Source organism: Eutrigla gurnardus (assembly GCF_963514095.1).
Source record: "Eutrigla gurnardus genome assembly, chromosome: 16".
Classification (NCBI taxonomy): domain Eukaryota; kingdom Metazoa; phylum Chordata; class Actinopteri; order Perciformes; family Triglidae; genus Eutrigla; species Eutrigla gurnardus.
The window spans coordinates 7,868,073-7,888,750 of record NC_139927.1 but is presented as its reverse complement, the minus strand read 5'-3'; the positions used below and the strand labels follow the sequence as shown (position 1 = coordinate 7,888,750).

The following is a 20,678-nucleotide window of genomic DNA, read 5'->3' as shown; positions in this document are numbered from 1 at the left end:
AACCTTCAATGACTTCCCTACTTGGACTCCAAATAAAATAATACAGTATAATACACTGCATGCAACACATTTATAGCAGTAATCGCCACTCCTATCAAACAGGAAAGACAAATAGAGCTTCAAATGCAGCATATCGACATTATTTACATTTATTTTTAAACATTTTCTCACAGTTTACTGCACTTTATTGTGCAGCTTGTGGTTCTCAGGGAGAAGTTCATGTCTAACTCCAATGTAAACAAGGGAAAAAAATGAAAAACTTAATCCAGTAAGTTTCTCAGTTATTATCTGTGCATGTAATGTAAATAGAGTTCGACACTTCTGCTTCAAATCAAATCTAAAAACAACATTCTTTTGTGTACCGCCTTGGTCCCAAATACTAAAACAGCCAATCATCTATAGTCTATATACGTTATTTTTCGACATAAAAAGGGACCACATTTCACTGAATCCAATAAGACTGCAGTTATCTGCCCCCCACACTTCATCAGCATTTATTTATCATTCACAATGACTAATTGCCTGACTTGATTTCAATTTTGTGGGCTGGGCTCCTCACAGAGCAAGCTGCTCGGCTGCCCACCTCCCTTCACTCGCCGCACCTCCCTATCACCCCAACACACCCACTTGCCTTTGAAAAACTGTAATTGAATGAGTTTATGTCGTCAAATTGATTAATCATATTAATTTGTACTTATTAGTGGGATGGTTGAAAGCGATGACAATTAGATTAATGAAATTAGTTAATTCTTCCTAACCCACACTCATGATACTCCCAACTATAACGAACAGAGGAGAAAAAAAGAATAGAAAGAGAGACTGTTATGACAAAATTGGCAATCAAGATTTGGCTGCTAATTGAATGTCTGCTTTTATTAATGATGAGGTTTCTAAAAAAGACCTTGAGAAAGGAATATTAATTGATTAATCAAAAGGGCGTCAAATTGAAGGGGGAGTATACAAAGCAGAGGTCTGTACGTTTCTCTCAGACGTGATTGTGAAGAATGCTTTCACAGCATGCAGAAACACACCCGAGTGTAAACTGTTTACGAACGTCTGACTGGGAAGCTGTTATTCCAATTTCCCCGTCGACTGAAATATTTGTGAATTTCGAGGTTTGCTGTGGATACATTGTGATTAAAAGCAATGTCTTTGCAACACATCGGTGCAACAATGTCATCCTGAGTCTCAGCACAACATGTTGACATGATGAAGAGGCTCCACTGGAATAAAACCGACTGAGGCTCTCCAGACTTTTACAGCAAAGCTGGAAGTTGCCTGACCACAGATCAGTTCTGCAGGGAGCCACATGTCCCAGTGGGACCGCAGCCATACATTCATCATGCCTGTTAGTCTGCTGTGGAAAAACAAAAGCCACATAAATATATGTAAATATAAGTAAACAGAGCCTGAGATCCCTCGAGCCGATAGACTGCTTTGAATTTCATTACGCAACAAGCTGTCCGGCGGTTATAAACGATGCTCAAGAGGGAGAAGTGATTGTTCGATATGATAAAGATGAAATGTAATAGTTTATGCCACCATGAATCTGATTGTAACGTCCACACTATTAGAGAGGCAGATAAGGGCATTTATGACTATTTGCTTTGTGTCGTAAAGGCAAAGTGGGCTGTTTGATTAATATGAGCAGCTGGCCGGCTCCAGGTTCAACAGATTGTGTCGTTGCATATAACTTACAGAGGCGGTAATGGGCTGGTTTATATACTAAAATGTGACCTGTCACACATGTGAGATAAGCAGAATTATGACTAACACATTCTGCATTTACAAAGTATAAGGTTTCGATATGCATGTGTAAATGGAGGTGAGTAATGTTTTTGTTTTTCGCTGAAGAAATATTCACTTAGATGGCGAGATGCTATCTGCTCATGTGCTCTATACAAAAGTGTAAAATAGGTTGCTTTCCACATTCAAAAAACATATAAATCTTGCTCAAAATAATGCCGCAGGAATGGATCACACCATTACTTCACCTATTCAATCAATTGGGTCGTCATTTTTTTTTTTTTTTTAACACAAGTAGGCTTTATTATATTCAGCCTATTCCTTCGCATGCAGGGTATTATTAGCAGTGAAGTTCTGCCAATTTTACACATGAAAGTCTGTTTACATTTATGTATATCAAGTGATTTGAGACTTGATATACTTGAAAATTAAAAAAACAAAACAATTGGGGGTGTTGAGTTAGAAAGAAGTGAGATCACCAGAACTCTATAGCTTTCGTAACGTAGAAGTGAACCTCCAAAATCTTTCAAATTGAAAGCCCAGTTGTACTTATGACGTTTCAAATTATTTGCTTCAAAGATCTTCTTCTTTTCTCTGCAATAAAACATAAAAAAATCACAGTTCCAGTGATCCTGTGATCACAGTTTAGAAAAGCCGCAAATCTTCAGAATTGAGAAACAATCAATCGATTTTGCTATAGTTTCACAAAATAAATGATAACCTCTTTTTAATATGGAGAAGCGTATTAACAGGATGCTCGTGTGCTTCAGCCACTCTGAACTGGACAAGGTGAAACACTGGACCCCCACAGGATGCGGTTATTGGACGCCAAATTGCCAATACCTGCCTGCATCTCCAGATCCCTAATGGCTCCAGTTCATCCTCGATTTACCAATCATCTTTGGACCCAACCCCTATACATTTCACGCTCCTGATGTCCCGCTGACAGGGTCCAAACCTCTCTGTTGCCAGATGTATTGACAGCCGTCAATGTTAGACTTGATCAAATGCTACCGCACCAGTCAGAGGCCATCAGTGGTCAAGGCATCCTCATCGGCAGGATCTATCGTCTCTGTTTACACAGTCCATCCTCTTTAAACTGTGCTATTGATCTTGGCCTAGGTCATGGAGGTTTGGCATCGAGGTAAGGGAGAGGTGGAGGGGTGGTGGATGGGAGAGTAAGGACGGAGAAGGAGGAGGATAAGGACACAGAGGAGGAGGGGTCCCCTGGGTGCCTCTAGTGCCAGTTTCTTCTTATTTAGCATTTGACCCTGCTCTTGGCTTTACTGCTCAATGCGGCTGCCTTATTTCAGCACATAGTCAATGGCTGCCAATATTTCCAATGCTGCTCTTCAACAAAAGCTTAAAAATTCTCTAAACAACTAAACAAACTAATTTAATGTATTTGAGGTCAAAGGTTGAATTTCTTTCCCCTCCAAATTCGCTTTCTCTGTTTTTTTGTGATTTAAAGATAGATATCAAACCTCTGTTCGTCTTACGCGCTCCGTCGCTTCACGCTCGCCATTCAATTATGGGTATTCCTCGCGGTCGCCTGTTGCTTTCGTTATTTTACCGCTCCGCGCTCCAGTCCATTAGCAACACCGCTGCCAGAGCAGAGCCGATAAACCATCTGGCACCTGAAACAGATAGCAGCCTCTTAATGGAGTGAAAAAGTAAAAGCAATTAACGTCACATTAGCACATCACTAACAAGGCTTGCCCCCCAGCATGCCGTGGCGAGAATAATTCGGCGGTTCAGACTGAGATGCATCCCAACAAGCCGTCGCCGGTAGCACTGATACTGAGTCCTGAGCAAGGCCATGTGTGGGGGAGACATTCCCACGAACAAAGGAAACTGATCACTCACTAAAATATCATTTAAACCTGTAATAATTGGTATTTTTACATCTCCGTTACAGCGCAACAAGCTCTCATAACACTGACATATCATCCCCTCATAAAGCTCATATGTCAAATATAATATTCAACTCTCTTTTAACTCCGTTTTTGGTCACTCATGTAAATATCTGTCTCTTTAGCTGCTCTATAATCATTTATCATTTATGTTCCCCAGCTAATTGCTAACTGTGTCTGCCTGAGCACGGACAAATATACACAGCATCAGTTCAGTTTGTTTTGCAGGTATTTGTTCATAAACCAAGAGGACGATAAGACATCGACAACGTACCAACGTGTATTTTTTATTTATTTTATAGTATTTTATTTTATTTCTAAGAACATTTTCCTTTGTGTTCAACAAGAACAGGTGCAGTTCTTTGTGTTCAGACACGGTGGCAGCAGCAGACCCCCATACAGAACTAATCCTGAGCACCAAAGGCAGAAATAATGCTACGAAATGTACAATACATGTCTATCAAGTTGTCTATAACAAACGTGGCACCTACACTCTGGGTGAGTCTTCTGGCCTCCACTTAACATTGAAAAATATTATTCATAGCTCACGGCAGACTTGCGTTTTCCATGCTTCTCTCGAGCGTGCTGTACTCTCACCTCAGCAGAAGAAAAGAGATGAATCTATAATTAACAGATTACAGAACAATTTCCAATCAATTTGATTTCTGAGCAAAATACATATGATACTTATTAGCTACCGGAGCCAATCATAGCTCTGGAACAGTTCCATAAGAGTAATCAGTGACCTTAAGATCAACAGTGAGTGACTTATTTTTTATATTTTGTCCATAAAAGCACTTTGAGTTCATGTGTAATGAAATGTGCTATCCAAAATTGCCGTTGCCATGAATCCGCCACATTGTTGCCATGACCTCCCTCACTTTCAGCTCTTGCCTTTGAACTGTAATTCAGACTTCACACACAGCTTCATCTCAAGAGCTTTCTCCAAAACAATGCATGTCCCCTCTGGCTTGAATGAGACTGGGGGGGGGGTTTAAGATCTGGCTTAATTGTTGTCTTTTCCCCGTGTTTAATTATAAGAAAAAAAAAGAAGAAGAAGGAGACCAAAGCACTTGTCTTTGCTGCTGTCTAATTCCACCAATGTTCCGCTAATTATGTTGTGTTAATAGAGGTTTTTTTCTGTCGCGGCGTCACACTCATTAACTCAGCGGTGACACTGCCCTTAATTGGATAAGAAGCCATTAAGTCACTTCTCTTTGATTACAATTATTGCTTCCTTATAAACATCGAACCTACTTCAAAGCACACGAAACAACACAAGTGCTGCCTTTCGTGTTGGTTCTGTCTTTCTGAAAGATGTTAGTAAAATGTGAATCTATCAAATTTCTAAATTTAGCATCACAAATTTAAGTCCACATTAGGAGCTGCACGTGCCAACACGAAGAAAAATGTGCAGGCAGTGACTTCTTCCATATCGGAGGGGGGAGACGTGTCACTTCCTGCTGCATACTCTGGTTGCAGATGCAACGCGGCTCTATAGATTTAATAAGGGTCAGTCTGGAAAGAGAAGCTCAACAAACCTCCAAAATGTCAGACACTGCAGTATCATCACTCACGGTAAATGGGCTTCTTTTTTCCCTTTTTGTCTTCCTTGTTGTGATCCTCCTGGGTCCGGTGCACAGCGGCGATGCTCTGAACGGATATGCAATTATTCAAAGCAGCTTGTGAAACATAAACTTCAAACTCAACACATTTATTTCATGTTGAAATCAAGATATCCCATTTACGGATAAAGCATGTTGACCATTTTATGTATAATAAAGTTAATATGAAGCCTCCATTTAATATAAGGCCCAGCATAGACAGAAAAACAGGCTGACACCACCACTGCTTTCCAATCCCCAGTACCCCTGTTCCCAAACCCACACATGCCCTCAATTACCCTATGAGCGCCACATGTGCAACATCATTAATAAGATCCACTAATAATGGTGGCGAGCTCCATTGGCCGTGAGTGAGATTTGACTAATTACTGTAATTGTATTGGAGTCATGCTCATTAAATATGAAAATTGTGTTCTGTGAAATGAATGGGTTTTCATGATCACTCTTGTATGGACAGGCGAGAAATAAATTAGGGAACTGTTTCTCGTCGCGCAATTAACTACAGCACACGCAGCTATACCCGCCACACCCCGCGGTCTGGTACCGTAATGTGTGTGTGTGTGTGTGTGTGTGTGTGTGTGTGTGTGTGTGTGGGCCTATTTTTGTGGATGTTTGCCAATTTACCATTACTTGTTGCTTATGATTCTCTTAACACATATGGTATGCATGACCTGCTTGCCCACGAAACGTGGAAATGTTAATATTGCTCAGAGCATATAATTACTATTGTAATGATGTTTTTCCTTACCTCTTTACAGAGAATTTTTAGCAGATACATAATGTTTTTTCTACTATTGCTTGTAGCTTCTATTAAGTGTTTCTCTCTTTCTGTTATGGTTGTATTGTATGAATGACTATTGGACATTTTTAAAATATATATATTTTTTGAACCACTTATGTAAAGATGGAATTGCAGATTTTTTTTTAAAATAGCTGTTAACCATGTGCGATCATTAGTGCACAGGTGAATAAAAACAAACCTGTTTGCAAGCATGAACATTCACACACCTAAAATTCTTGTAACAAGGCATTCGTGACATTTCTTGCCATGAGCAATGAGTGCTAAAAAAACAACCCTTCCTCTCCATACACAGCAATCCCGTGACTCTTTGCTGTAACTTTTGTTCATACTTCTTTCGATCATCTCTGGGGAGTTCAGCAGCTGTCAGGACTCCGGAGCCTAGACGACAGAGTCTGGGAGTGGCTACGTCCCAGAGGACCAGAGCACCCCCCCCTTCCACCCTCCTTGTTTCTGCATGCTCAAGTTGTTTGAGAAATCTTGCAATGCAAATGTGGTACTTACCTCTACCGCCCAGTAACAAAACTGTGTCACACTCACAGCCTTCCGTGAAAGCCCTGATTTTTGTCTGAGGAGATATAGAGGTGAGAAGAGGCAGGTAAACAAAGCATAATGTGGAGGTCAAATGCTAATGAGCGCTCCATTTGTTACGTCTGGCTCCCTCCAAAGGCGAAGCAGCAACGTCAGAGGCGCCCAGACATAATAAATCATCCCAATAAATAATAAACTTTAAGATGCAGAGAAGACTTGATGGTATTCATTGTGCCACCTCCAATGAATTTACAACCCGGTCCTGATTTCTCTCATGTGACCCTATTTCGTGCTGCGTGCTTGAGACAGCAAGATACTCGCAAGTCCACATTTTCAGGCCTAACACCCAACACCATATAATTTCCATCTGCTCGCTGGTTAATAGGGTAAGACCAGAGAGAACCCCGCTATGAACTGTAATGTAACATGCTTAAGTTGAGTTACACGCCATAATGCTGCAAGACTTGAACAGATGCAGTGCCATGCGGGCTTTGCAGCTGTTGCGAGGCCTCAGAACCCCCCCCCCCCCCTCCCCGCCTCTGTCTGGGTCCCCAAGTAAAAGGAGAGCAGGGGGACGGATGTGACTGATGAGGTGATGAACAACCCAAAGACGGCAGGTGCATCTCACAGGTAGTAAAGTCCACCACGCCGAGGCATATCTGGTTCTTTCGTGCAGCCTCTGATCACGCCAGTCACTCAGGCTGCCTATAGATGGCGCTCAATTCATTAAAAAAAACACACAAAAAAAAAAAAACCACTGGCTGTTCCTGTGGGCTGTCCATCACAAAGTGCCACAGACTGCACGATGGCGGGGATGAGCTGTGGAGAAAGGCACCCTTACCTGTCCTTGAGCCAGGCGACAGAGGGAGGGGGGGGGGGGGGGGGGGGGGAAGAAAAAAAAAGAGTAGATTCAGCATGTATGTACGCTGTAGCCGGGAGCCATAAATCATGACCTTCTTCAATTTACACAGGGAGCATATTGATGGTTTCCTATCTCCTTCACTCACTTTCACCTAGTTACATTGTCTGAGGCAACACCTCCCCGGGTAACCATGACTGACACTTTACAGCCTATTCTCAGTGGACTCTCACCTCGGACGCTGAATAATCCTCACACCAGGCAAAAGAAAGGAGTGTGCGCTGGTGGTGACAGCACAAGGTTGCACTAACAGTGTGATCATAGATTTTCTGAAAGAGGAAGCCAACAAGGTTGCCTGATTAACAGACCGCAATGTGACAGTGTCAATGCCCTTTCTTAAGCACAGGCAGGCCCCGACGACTGGCGACGATTTAAGGAGAATAAAACATGCTTTACACAATGGAAAGTCACTCTGAGGACAGTGAGCCATGCCCTAATTCCCTCCCACAAGACTGGAAACAGAGAGAAAGAATTCAGGCAAAAGCTGCGAGAGAAGCGCAATGATGAGAAGTTCATAAGAGGAGCGATCTCTTTGTGTTTTTCTGCCTTTTGCATTCAGTTAGTTGTCAGCAGTCCTCAAGTGTTTGTGGATGACACCCGTTCACTGACTGGTGTGGCTGATGCACTGTAACAATCCACCAGTTAATACGCCGTTGTTATTTCCAGCAATAATATGGAGTGGCGGGCGTTGCCGTGCCAAGAGGATAAATAAGAAATGAAAAAGTGACAAGCCCATTTATTTGTTTAATTCAATCTTCTGTTGAGAGATCTTTTCGCTGGACATCATAGTTGATTTTGTTTAAGGGAATGGTTTGTGGCAGGCTGATTAACAGACTCACTCCCTCCCCATCCCCCCCATATTGGCTTGAAAGTTGAAAGCCCAGTAAATGAAATGACTTCCACAGGATTGCACCACAAAGGAAGGGAGTGTGTCAGATGTGCATTCAGCCGGCGTTGTAGCCAACGCAAGGTCAAACGGGACATTGTGTAGACAGCTAACCAACTGACAGTCGGCGCACGAGGATGCCGTTACACCCCGAGGCACCGTCTCGCTGAACGTACAAGAGCACTCAGACAGACACGAGGCAGCGGCCGCTCGCTTCATACGCCTGTAACGCTGTAGAGCTGCGTCTGATCTAAGCACCATATTTATATTCACAATTATATTGTTGCTCCGCCAAATGGGATGATGTGGAGTAGCTAAAATACAGCAAATTATTGGAAAGTTACTTTTATCACATACAGGTGGACAAATGAGCCAACATGCTATAGTATAGTATATAGAATTTTAATGATTTTAAAAATATTCTTTTTTTGGAGGTGGTTCTAAATTCAAATGTATTTTTTTGTTTTTCTTTCATCCACTGTAATTCTGCATATTCTTATTATATGTTAGTGAAAAATTCCAACAAAAACCTATTTTTGTGTCTTTATCATTATCGCAGGTTGAAAACGTATCTTGCAATTTTATCTTGTTAAAAGCTAAAACCAGCAGTTTTATTATGAGGAGTTTATCAAACGGATGCTCAAATGCCTCAAACAAAAAGGATATAGTCTTGTTGGGTATCTTTGGAGGAAATCATCAAGACGTACAGGGTGTGGAGCGGGTCGGCCTTTCATCACAAGGTTGACGGTTCGATGCCCGGCGCTCCACAGCACCTCACTGCTCCTAATAGTGAGAATGGAATGCAGAGGCCAAATTCAATGTCTATATATGGATGATAAAACGTTTTTAGTGTGTTTTACTTCTTTTGTGGTATCCACAGACGACCTTACAATCCCCCCCAAAAAAGGTGACGTTTGCAGTGTTTTTACATAAACCATGTGATTTTATTGTCACTGTACATTCAGTGCAGTTAGATCTGACTCACTCCAAAAAAAAAAAAAAAAAGCATATATTTACACATGGGTACATTAGGCATGAACACAACAAACAAAACACAAGAAAATGCCACACAATACTGTCCAGTGAAACCCAGCTGTGGTCGGCTTTTTGCTTCTTCATCCCAACATTTTCACATTTTATACCCCCTCCCCCCCCCCCCCCCCCCCCTTTGTCTCCCCAGGACTGTGTGTGCATAGATACCCTGTCCTTTCCCAAGCATCGGGTAAGTTTATAATTAAAATGAACCAAAGCTCCCTTTTTAACTTGATTCATACATCACAATTGCTAACATATTGCTTGAGGGGAGTAAACCTCCTGGGTAATCACATGTCTACGGTACACACACACACCTAGCAGGGTCCGTTATACACCGCGGACCACAACGGCCAGGGAGGTTCCACCGTGTTTTATGTAAATCTCGTCATCTCGGAGTTGCACGGAGAGAAGATAAGTCCGCAAATGGAACAGCGAATAAGCAGCTTTCTCCTCCGAGGAATGTGATCCCCAATTGCAGCAGGTTCATCTACATTTTTTTTTTTTTAATACCCAGTCAGTGATGTCACTTTATTTCTGTGCCACTGATTCCCAGGAGGAAACCCCGTGGCCCGTTTCCAAACCCAGTGTAATTTTCAAAATATGAATTGAGGTATAGGGTCTAGACCACTTCACTCGCTATACGTCCTGCTGTGCTGACAACAAAATCCATGACAACACAGAGTGTGTTTCAGCATCGACAGACACGAAGAGAGAAAAAAAAAGAAAAAAAGGAGAGATGATCCCACCTTGGACCAAACAAAAGGGACTCACATGACTCAATACAGTGATTTATACTATACAGCTATTCAGGTAGGCTCTGACTATGCGTCGAAGCTGCTGATACATCATGAGAAATTCATTGAACGGGAAAATTAAGCAAACGATTAATAGTGAGATCAATGCCCAGCAGCTACAGTATAGTATGGTGAAATATGCTCAATACATTTGCAGCGTACAGCACTGTACAGCATGTCCACGTTGTAAACAAAGCACAACTAAACGTCGATCTGATGCTCCACAACACAAGGAACATAGGTGGCCATATTTGCCTTGCATAGCCCAGTGATCGCTCCGTTATGAAACTATTACAGACGCCCATGAAATCGCCTTTGTAAAGGTTTAGACAGACCCTCCCCGCCGTCAACCGAAATAAAACGCCCCGTCGTCCCCAAGGTAGAGCCAAAGCAGAAATTTAATTGCTCCATTTCTATTGAGAATTTCAGCTTAGGAGACAATTAGAATTAATTGGATGTAGTAGAACCGTTTTAGAACTCTGAAAATAAATTAAGCATTTTCTCTTTTATTTTCATACATTAATTTGAGAAGAAAAAGTTGGGAAACAATTATCCGCCACCGGATTTTTAAAAAGAGCACAGAGGAGATGAAGAAGGGGAGAGAATGTCAGTTTTCAGGTTTTGGGCCAGAATTAAAAACATTCTTCTTTGACCATGGTGACATGAAAAAAATCACCTGTTTTTAATGAAAATTCCTTCTCTTGGTTGGAGACACCGATGTTTAATCAATGCATATATTGACGGAACAAAAAGGATAAAAAGGTTTTCGTCTTGTTCAGCCGTTATCACCTTCGTAGGTTTAGAGGAAGCTCAAAATGAATGCTGGATGATCCGCAGAATGAAAGTACAACAATTAATAACATCCATGTTCACTGGCTGGCTCAAAATGCAGTTTCATCAGTTTTTTTCCCCCCAGTTTAAAGTATTTGAAGACACAACGCTTTGGTTTACTGTACAGCGGTCCCTCGCTTCAAATGGGGATGGATTAGCTGGTTACACCATTGGGGGGGGGGGGAAGTGCATCATGGGAATTGTATTCTCTACCGTATTGGGTTATAATTATCTACGCATTACATTACAGTGAATCAATAGGAGTCCTGTGAGGACCTTTTCAAGTGTAGAGAGTGGCCTACATCTGTAGTTACTGGTTGCTTGGCTTCGTGTTTTCCTCCTGTTTGAGCAGAAGCTGATGACACTTTAAACACTTTGAAGACACGCTACTGCTTAAGGGACAATATCCGCCTCACTAAAAGCCTTAGAGCAGCTGATATATATGACCTATGATAACACGTTTATAACCGTATCACATTATTCTGATTGCTTTGTTTGAATACTTTGGCAACTGGCTTACAAATCGATAGATAACACCTTATAAAGTCTACTTTCACTTCTGGAGTATACAGTCTTTAACTCAGTTTGTATCGGTGTTCTGTAGGAATGAACGTACAGCGCCCATCTCTACCATAAGCACCAGAAGATACTGAACATTAGTGAGTCGTAACTATCGTAGCAGAGTTTCAATTCAGAGAGTAAGACAAATGATTCCCAAAAACACAAGTGTCATTATATTGTTGCAAACCTGCAAGGATTCTGTTAGTGTTACATCTAAAAAAACCCCCATCATTTTAGATTTTAACGATCAAGGAGACAAAGAGGTGCCGTTTAAAAAGAAAAGTGTATTATTTTTAATCTAACTTGCCAGTAGATAGATCACAATAATCAAAGTTGGCCTTTACCTGCTCAGGCTACAGCAGGTGAACTGGCTGTTTGTACAGATTTGGCAGCGTCATAAAAGGGGTGAAACTATGCCCAATATTCCCAGGAAATCACTGTGTAAAATGTTCTTTCAGAGTCACATTTCAGAGTTTCTCAGAGCAACCTGTAGTTCACGCAGAGAAAAAAACACAGCTTCGGAAATAACTGTTTAGACGCGAAAATATCTCAATATATTGACACTTGTTGTTTGAGCATACGACCTAAACAAGGAGTTGTGGGTACAAGAAAAAGCAAAACCTATACAATGTAATGCAATCTGGACTTTAAACCACACGTTTTTGGATTGCATTAGATTGCATAGATGTTGCTGTTATTGGACCTGCTGTATTTAAATAAAATCAACCAACGAGCCAAAGGGGTTAAAAAAAAAAGTCTCACCACAGAATATAGCTTATCGTGTGCATTTTTCACAGTATACTTAGTTGCCAATATTTGTGTATGACACCGAAGACAGAGAAGTGAGGAGTGAGTTTAGTGTCTATAAGCAAAAAAAAAAAAAAAAAATCACTGACCGAGACTTAGCACGATACCCATTATTGCCACGTTATTCGTAGATGCTTAGTGCAAACTCTTTGTGAACTATGATCACCAGCCAACCATTGTCCTTCTGTGAGCACCGAGTTGACTAGTCGCTGAGTCGATGAAGCTACTACGAGGTAAATATATTACGAGGAAATCGAGAATCTCACAGACCCATGGCGGGTACCGCGTTCTTTGATGACGAATATAAGAATATGTCGAACAATCCCGCCCCCCCCACCCACACACACACCTGCCCAGTGCAATTTCACACAATATACAGTACACATATTATATGTAGGCCAGTTAGAGACTATTGCTTCAACAACTGAGATTACAAAATTTGAAAGAAACCAACAAAAAAAAAGAAATACACGTGATGTGGCTACGTAGCCGTACAGTTCTTCAGGACATTTATAATGACACACTTCTCCATTTTCGAGATGAAAATAAGATAAGAAACAAATTCACAGAAGCTTCAGGTGATATAGAGCAATGGGCCTCTGGTTATATCAAGACCGCGGTTGCCTGATTTCTGTACACAAACATCTTTATATACATCGTCATGATCCCATGTCAATCAGGTTGATATTCACCCCTTTAAAACCATTCAAGTCCCCTTGTATTTATATTAATTACCATTTAAAAGTGTTAAAATGACTCAGTAGTCCAAGCTTCATCCTTTCACTGTCAATTGGCACACCACCTTTATTATTATTATTTTTTTTAATGGGCTGTCCCTGGCCTCCCATTAGGTGATGCAGCTGTCTGTCAAACATCTGGCCCAGGTGTCAAGCCTTGGCCTCCAGCATCTCGAGGAATAGTTTGTGCATGGGGACTTTGCCCTGCATTTTGATGCCGTAGAAGTGCTGGACGGCCTTGGTGGCGGTCTGACGGAGCAGAGGCAGCGTCATTAGCAGCTTGCCTGCCCGCCGAGGGTCCTCTGGATGCTGGGGGCCCTCAAAGTCCTGCAGGGCCTCGTGGAGAGAATCCTGGAGCCTTTGGACGGCCTCGATGTTCTCTATGTGCATGGAGTCTGGAGCAAGAAAGGTGGCGGGGAAGGAAGAAAGAAAACAGATTCATATTTTAATAAATACTCATCAAATGAGAAATGAAAAGCAAACATTTTCTGCAACAACAACAACAACAACATGGTGTTGTGCAACAGCATCTGCTGGCTTTATATTCTGAAGCCCGTCTTTGCAAACATGCAATTTTGGAGAGAGGTTTTCTCTTGGTAGTAGTTAATGACGCTCCTTAAATAAATGCCTATGCGTGGCCAGGACTCCAGGGAGAGAGAGAGAGGGAGAGGTAGTGTAGGTCCGTATAAATATACGGTGGGACAGGAAAAAGATTCATTTCTTTTGGTATCATGGACCACATACATCCCCCCTGCTAATGAATTCAGATGGCTGCATTACTAGGATATCGTTCAGCTGAATGATGGCGGCAGATGGCCTTCATTTCCATAAGAAAGAGCAGTTGGCCCCCTTATGTATAGGCTCTAAAATAAACCAGTTGAGACTTATTAAAAACTGCTCTATATGTATAAGTCTACAAGTCAGGGGGGGAAAAAAACAGGCTTGTCCTCCAAAGGACAAGCTGACAGAAAGGGTTTTAATGGACAAGCAGTGATTTGCTTTCACTGGACAGACTTACAATGTCGCGGTGAAGCCGTGTGTGTATCATACCCACAATTCATCAGCTGATAGATACAATTGTGCACAGCAGAATGTTAATTTAATTTAATTAGAACAATGCTTCTTTGTACATCAAATAGAATATGAGTGACTTCCCTCATCAGCGTGTCTTACGTTAAACCGAATACGGCTGCTGATTGTAAGCGTGAGTGAATTAGATCAGCGCCGCTACGTGTCATGAAAGTTGTGGAGGGAAGTAAGCCCGCGTATAAACATGTAAATCAGGCAGAAAAAAGGGAAAGTACAAGGCTAATTATGTTCCTAACTGACTGATTAAGTCTCTTTTACCAGTCGCCTTCTGTGTAAATTGCGTTTCTATCTTGGGAAATTAACTAGGCTATGTGGACCGCACATGTGTTCCAGCTCTCTTCATTTGAAACCTTCATGTTAATACTGATCTGATCCTCGTTTGGCTGCGTGAGCATGTGTGTGTGTGTGTGTGTGTGTGTGTGTGTGAGAAGCAGCAAGAGGAGAGGAGACGGAATGAAAGAACATATTTTCAAATGTGTGTCAGTGTGTGTAAATGCACATGGAGAGCGTTTTCATGTGTGTGTGTGTGTGTGTGTGTGTGTTGGAGGTTAGGGGCGGAATGCAAAACTAACTTTGAAGAAACAATTTCCATGTAATCCGTCAGCAGCCTGGCGTCAATCCCGTCGATACTCCGCTAATTACAAAATCAATGGCCATGAATTTCCACAGCTGTCACACCCACAGGAGCCCCGGAGCCGAAGCTCTCCGAGGCTGTGTTCAAACGAGCCGAACTGCCCTTTCGCCCTCCCTGAGCCTCCCTCTCAACCCCTGCCTTCCTCTCTCACACGTCTCCCTTACCTTTACATCCCTGTCTTTCCATCAACAAACCCCCCCTCCCCCACCCCGGCTCTCCCCTCCCATTTATCCTCCCCTCTTCTCCCATGGAGAGTTTGTCATCAGAAGTCTAAAGCTCTGGGCTCAGCATTTTTTTTTATTTTTCAGTCAGGCAGGAGAAAAGACTCCTAACCGGCATTGATTAGTGGGGGGACAGGCCGGGCCTCATGAAAAGCAAACTGTCGATACGGGCGCAGCATCTTCACATTGGAACAAACGAGGCCCGTCGCTCCCCGACGCTCATTCCACTCCACTTAACACATTTTATTGACAGCCCCTGTTTTCCTAATGAAATGCTAAATATATCTCCCTCGGCTGTGGCGCGCTGGCAGCCACTGTTATGGAGATGGAGAGAATGAGAGCGCAATGTGACAGTCTCTCACACCCACACACACACACATGCATGTGCTCACAAGTTGAAATATAGAAGCACACACACACACACACACACACACACTCACACACATAGGGAGTGTTGAATTAAACAACCATGCTGACCTTTTTGTCCCTCTTATCAGCTATCCTTCAGTGTGGAAGTGATCGGCTCCACATATTTTGCTTCATTTCTTTGTTTTTTGTTTTAATTTAATTCCAACTATTTAGATTTAAAGATTTGAGGTAGAGGCGTACCTTCCTGTTAAGGTCATGACACCAAAATTAAACGGATATTTGTCAAATTACAATAAAAATACGATTTCTTGATGATACCTTTGAATATATAATTTTTTAAGTCAGCAAATTAAACCACAAGTAATCTAAGGTATACTGTTTTATAGTGCGATGAAACATTTTCCATTATATATTTCCTTTAATTTCCACTTTAAGATGCTTAAGATAAAAAAAGGATCTTATTCATCATCTTGTTCCCCAAAATATATCCTAAAATATGTGTTATATTTGGAAAGTGTCCCAACTAGAATTTAAAATGTTCTGTGGGTTTGAACACAGAAGCTTGACTCTACCTGAGTTGGCGAGGGCGATGGCTTTGAGCGTGACAAACTCTTCCTTCTCCATGCGCAGCTTCTTGTAGCGTCGGACCAGCGGCAGGATGGCGACGTGGAGGTCCAGCAGGCCTGAGATCCTCGCCTGCTCCTCGTCCACCACGTAGTCCTCGGCGTACACGATCTCGTCCTCGCAGGGCAGCGAGCGGAACACGATGCTCAGCACCAGGATCTCCATCCAGGCGCTTTGCAGCAGACTCATCTGGTCCGCCAGCGAGAGAGTGGAGAAACCTGCGGAAGTGGAAATGTTTTAGATATTTTACTTTTCCAGTGACTGCTGCACTCACACTCTATAAGCGCACGACAAATCACGAGATAAACCCATTAACCTCGCTGCACTGTAATTAGCCGACTCAAGTCCTCAACATGTTTTATGGGCTGCGTATACAACCCGGGATAATCCCCGGAGAAGTCCAACTTGAAACAGGGGGCCGATGACTGTATGTGGTGGCTTAGGGGAAGAATATAAATCAGTCAAGTACGGAGGCCTTTGAAACATGAGCCGGGGCTGCTTCAGCCGTCAGCCGTCAACTGTGAGCCTTCTGCAAGCCACCACATAAGCACATGAGACGCTGCTTAGTGGGGACAAATCCACTGTTTAACCTAATCATCTCTTATTCTTGTCATGGTACCGAAGAGAGAACACTAAATTAATTATTCAACAACGTAAATTCAGATTCTGGATTTTAAAGTTAAACACTCTTCTTCAATAGAACAGGTTATATTCCTCTAACATTATTAGGCCTGAATGAATTCAGGGTTATTTATTTATTTAAGTATAAAGTTAATCAAGTAATCAGAAGAAGGAGGCAATCTGGATTTATAATTAGGCACTCTAAGGCTGAAAGTAGTAAAAAAAACAACAAAAAAACCCCAGTTATGTAGAATTTAGTGAATTTGTTCTCAAAAAACAAGAAATCTTAAAAGAACATTTCAATTAAATCAGATTTTAGGATAGATATTGCTTTTTAACACAAAAAATGTACTTATATTTATCCATCCATCGTGGAATAAAGATAATACTGTGTTTTGCAAACATATATATTTTGAAAAGATGGTTGTAATTTCATAAAAAGTGTGAAGGCTGATGTACTGGTCTTAATGTTACGTGTATCTGCTATTTGTGGTAATTCCTATTTCTCATATTAAGTCACAGGACTATTTGATGAACTATAAAGAAGCCTCAACTTTTCCCCCGACGGACGCAAGATGGCGGAAACATTTGGGGAATTAAACAGTGAATTTAAGAAGAGTTGTGTTATTATTATGATTTTTATGATTACAAAGTGACATAATTGTGTTATAAGGGGAAAGATTCTCAATCCAGCAAAGATGAGACAAAAGAGAAGCATATTCCACCTGATAAACATTTCCGTGATCCTTTTGTCTCCCGTGTTCAACCTTCTGCACTCGAGGTACCAATCCATGCAAGATCTCGAGGTCGACCCATCAACACTCTTCTCTAACAGTCACACACACACACACCACATCAAATAGACGGACATCTGAAAGGACCTCAAGCTCCACAATACCTTTCACTACTCTATAGTGAATAGGAAGGTGATTGGGGGTATTGACCCGGGGGGCCTTGAACCCACCACTGCGCTCGCTTAAATCTGAGGTTGTATGGATGGGAATGGGGCAGGTTGACTTAAGAGATCCACCCGATGGTTCTTATCAAGCAAATAGAGAAACGACGGGGGGAGAGGGAGAATGAGGGAGAATGAGGGAGAGAGAAAAGAGTGCTGGGGGTGTCATTGATTAGTAGATTGTAATCAGTCCACCAAATGCGAAAGGGGGATCGATCCGAGCCACAGATCTGACAAACAGACAGTTGATGGAGGACATCCGGTACACGTTTAGGGGGGGGAAGGACTACGGGATACTGTAGGCTGCATCAGGAATGCATGAATTTACTCTCCATTCCCAAAAGACAAGAAAATTAATGGCTTTAATCCCATAAACTGTAGTCAGAATAATGAGTGAGGATCAATTACTATAAAAATGTTTCTTTTGTGGACAAATGTATGTAAAGGAGCAATAATTCAGACAAAAAAAGTGTTATAACAGCCTAAAAACCCATTTATGAATCTGTTTTATACCACCTTTTAGGGCACCATTTCTTTTACCCAGATTCTTCTTTCTACGTCTTTTTTTTTGTGCCGAAGCGTTCTTCAGCAGTCGTCTCCCTTTCTTTTATAATTATTTTCTTTTCCCCAGCCTGCGTGTTAAGTTTTTTTTCTTTCCTTCCACTCAATTTACCAAAGCGACGGAACGACTTCCCGGCTCCCCGGAGGTCGCCCCGGAGCTTCAGGTGTGTCGCCTGAAGGTGGCTGAGTTAAGTGTCTCTGTGGAGGGTGATTCCCCCTGATGAAATATCAATATTTCACTCGACTGATTTTCTGCCGTTTGACCAAACATGACACAATATAGCGCAAATTGGGGAACGTCTATATCTTTGTCTCTGCAGTTTCCTGCCCTTGTGATGAAAAAAGGACTTGAACAAAGACACAGCACTACATGGTTGTTACTGACACTATGCTAAGCTAGGCTAGTTACCTCAAACAGGCTTAGGTTAGCTCTAGTAGCTGCCTTATTGAACGGAATTACTAAATACGAGTTCAAAAACATTTTCAGACAGTGTGGTAAGTCAATTTAGCTTTAGCTAAAGCTAGCTAGCGATACAGCTAAATACTGTATAGCTCTCTTGTGTTAGCTGTCTGCTTGGCAGCGTTGCTTATCGATTTTTGTAGTTAGTGTACACTTAACAGTACACTTAGACCACGTCTCTACTTGTATAAAAGGAGGTGATCCGCAGCATGCCGTGGGATGTTAGTGACTGTTTGCAGAAAGGAAGAGTGCAACAGTACAGTACAGTACAGGTACAGATCAGAGACGTAATTGAATCCCTTTTCAGTGCAATGAAGAGACTGAGTGGTTGGCAGCGAAGCTTGAAGCTGTCATTGAGAGCTAGGGCTAAAACAGACAGCAGTTCACTCTCTATTCATTTAGTATCATTACAGGCCTCCTAAGAGCCCTAATGGGCCTAATAAAAAGACAGAGGTAATAATGAGACAAGAGGGCCCGATGTGAGCGGGAGGAGTAGGAGGGGGAGAGCCAGGGGAGCAAGAGAACAAGGAAGCCAGAGAGTGTGTGTGAAAGATATGATGGTGGAGTCTGTCTGTGTGTGTGTGTGTGTGTGTGTGTGTGTGCGTGTGTGTGTGTATGTGTGTATGTGTGTGTGAGTGAGTGGCACAAAGAGGAAGAACGCGATGCTGAACTGAAGGAACATTAAATACCCGAATGCTGTTTCTTGGATATATAAATCTACACTCATGTGCACTCAAATGTCTGCGATGATGCGTTTGTGCGAGCGCGTGTTAAGAGCTGCACAAACGACTGGCGACCTTTGACCTCCCGACAGCCGTGATTCTGTTTCCCTTTTCATGACAGTGTGTGGAACATTCAATCAATGGAGTTACAGCCTTCCTCTCAAACATGTTCAACCTCGGGTTTCTGCTTTAAAATGCACAAGAAAACCACATCTAACAGTTCTTGAAGGCAAACGTGTGTTTTATTTATTTTAATTTGTACGCTCGGTACAAATATTTAAGCCTTTAAAAAGCCTTTAAAATGACAACGCGAAACAGAAAACCTATTCAACGTCGCATGCTTCCTGCATCTGGATGTTGAAGGACTTTTACATTAATGGAGCGATGTGCAGTAATGACTCTTATTACCTCATCGTTAAGGCCATTTGTGCAGTGGGCTATGAGTGTAATGGTGGGAGTGGACTGTTAAACTGTGGGGACCCCTTTTGTCTTAATCGTTACTCGGTGACACTCTGACCCGGTGGCCCAGGGTAAAATGTCCCCAGAGTGTCACATGCCCCTTTAATAACTCTGTCGGGTCTGCATTTAGATCTCCACGGCATGCAAGATCAATAGTTATGCAGAGATTGAGGTCCAGAAATATGATGACACATTTCTTGAATTCATTTCTGCAGCTCTGATTAAAAGGGCAGTATTTTATTGCGGATCACTCGGAAAAATACGATTTTTTAAAAGATAGTTGAAAAAAATCATATTTGTATGAAAATACTCCTTTTATGCATCTTCCCAGGGGTTAGCCAGCACCCTTAAGTTGCCCCCCCAGACCCAGATCTCCTAATCAGACCACACAGCGCCCCCTGTGTCTTTGTAAAGTCACTGAGGTTCCAGGACGGCTGTGACATCAGCACACCTTCACCCGCCCCAAACAGCATTCATTGAACATAGTGATGTGGCTAATCATGGACCAGAGAGCCAAGCAACTGGTCAGTGTGCCAATAAAATAATCTTAAGTCTGGTTGTTAAGGAGAGATTCATTTACTTGTGCGACCCTGCATAATAGGTTATATTATTTAGTCCTTTTTCTTTGTTTTCTAGCTCTATAAAAAATATTTGGTGTTTGTGCTCCTGGTAGGATAAAACAAGACATTTGAATATGTTACCATGTGCTCTGAGAAATTATGATGAATCAGCAGTTAACTGATAATAACGCTTGCCTGGTGCAGCACTCATCGCATTCA

At 42.0% G+C, this 20,678-nt stretch overlaps 1 protein-coding gene across 1 annotated transcript in view; it reads right to left on the bottom strand.

The window, feature by feature from the left end:
* Window positions 1-11,944: 11,944 nt before the first annotated feature.
* LOC311026947 (steroid hormone receptor ERR2-like) overlaps window positions 11,945-20,678 on the bottom strand; it is a 31,851-nt gene continuing 23,117 nt past the window's right edge. The window contains exons 6-7 of the mRNA XM_084030674.1: window positions 16,070-16,339; window positions 11,945-13,579 (exon numbers count right to left, since the gene is read on the bottom strand). Coding sequence (XP_083886800.1) covers window positions 13,335-13,579; window positions 16,070-16,339 — 515 coding nt within the window. The 3' untranslated portion in view covers window positions 11,945-13,334. The remainder of the gene's footprint in view (window positions 13,580-16,069; window positions 16,340-20,678) is intronic.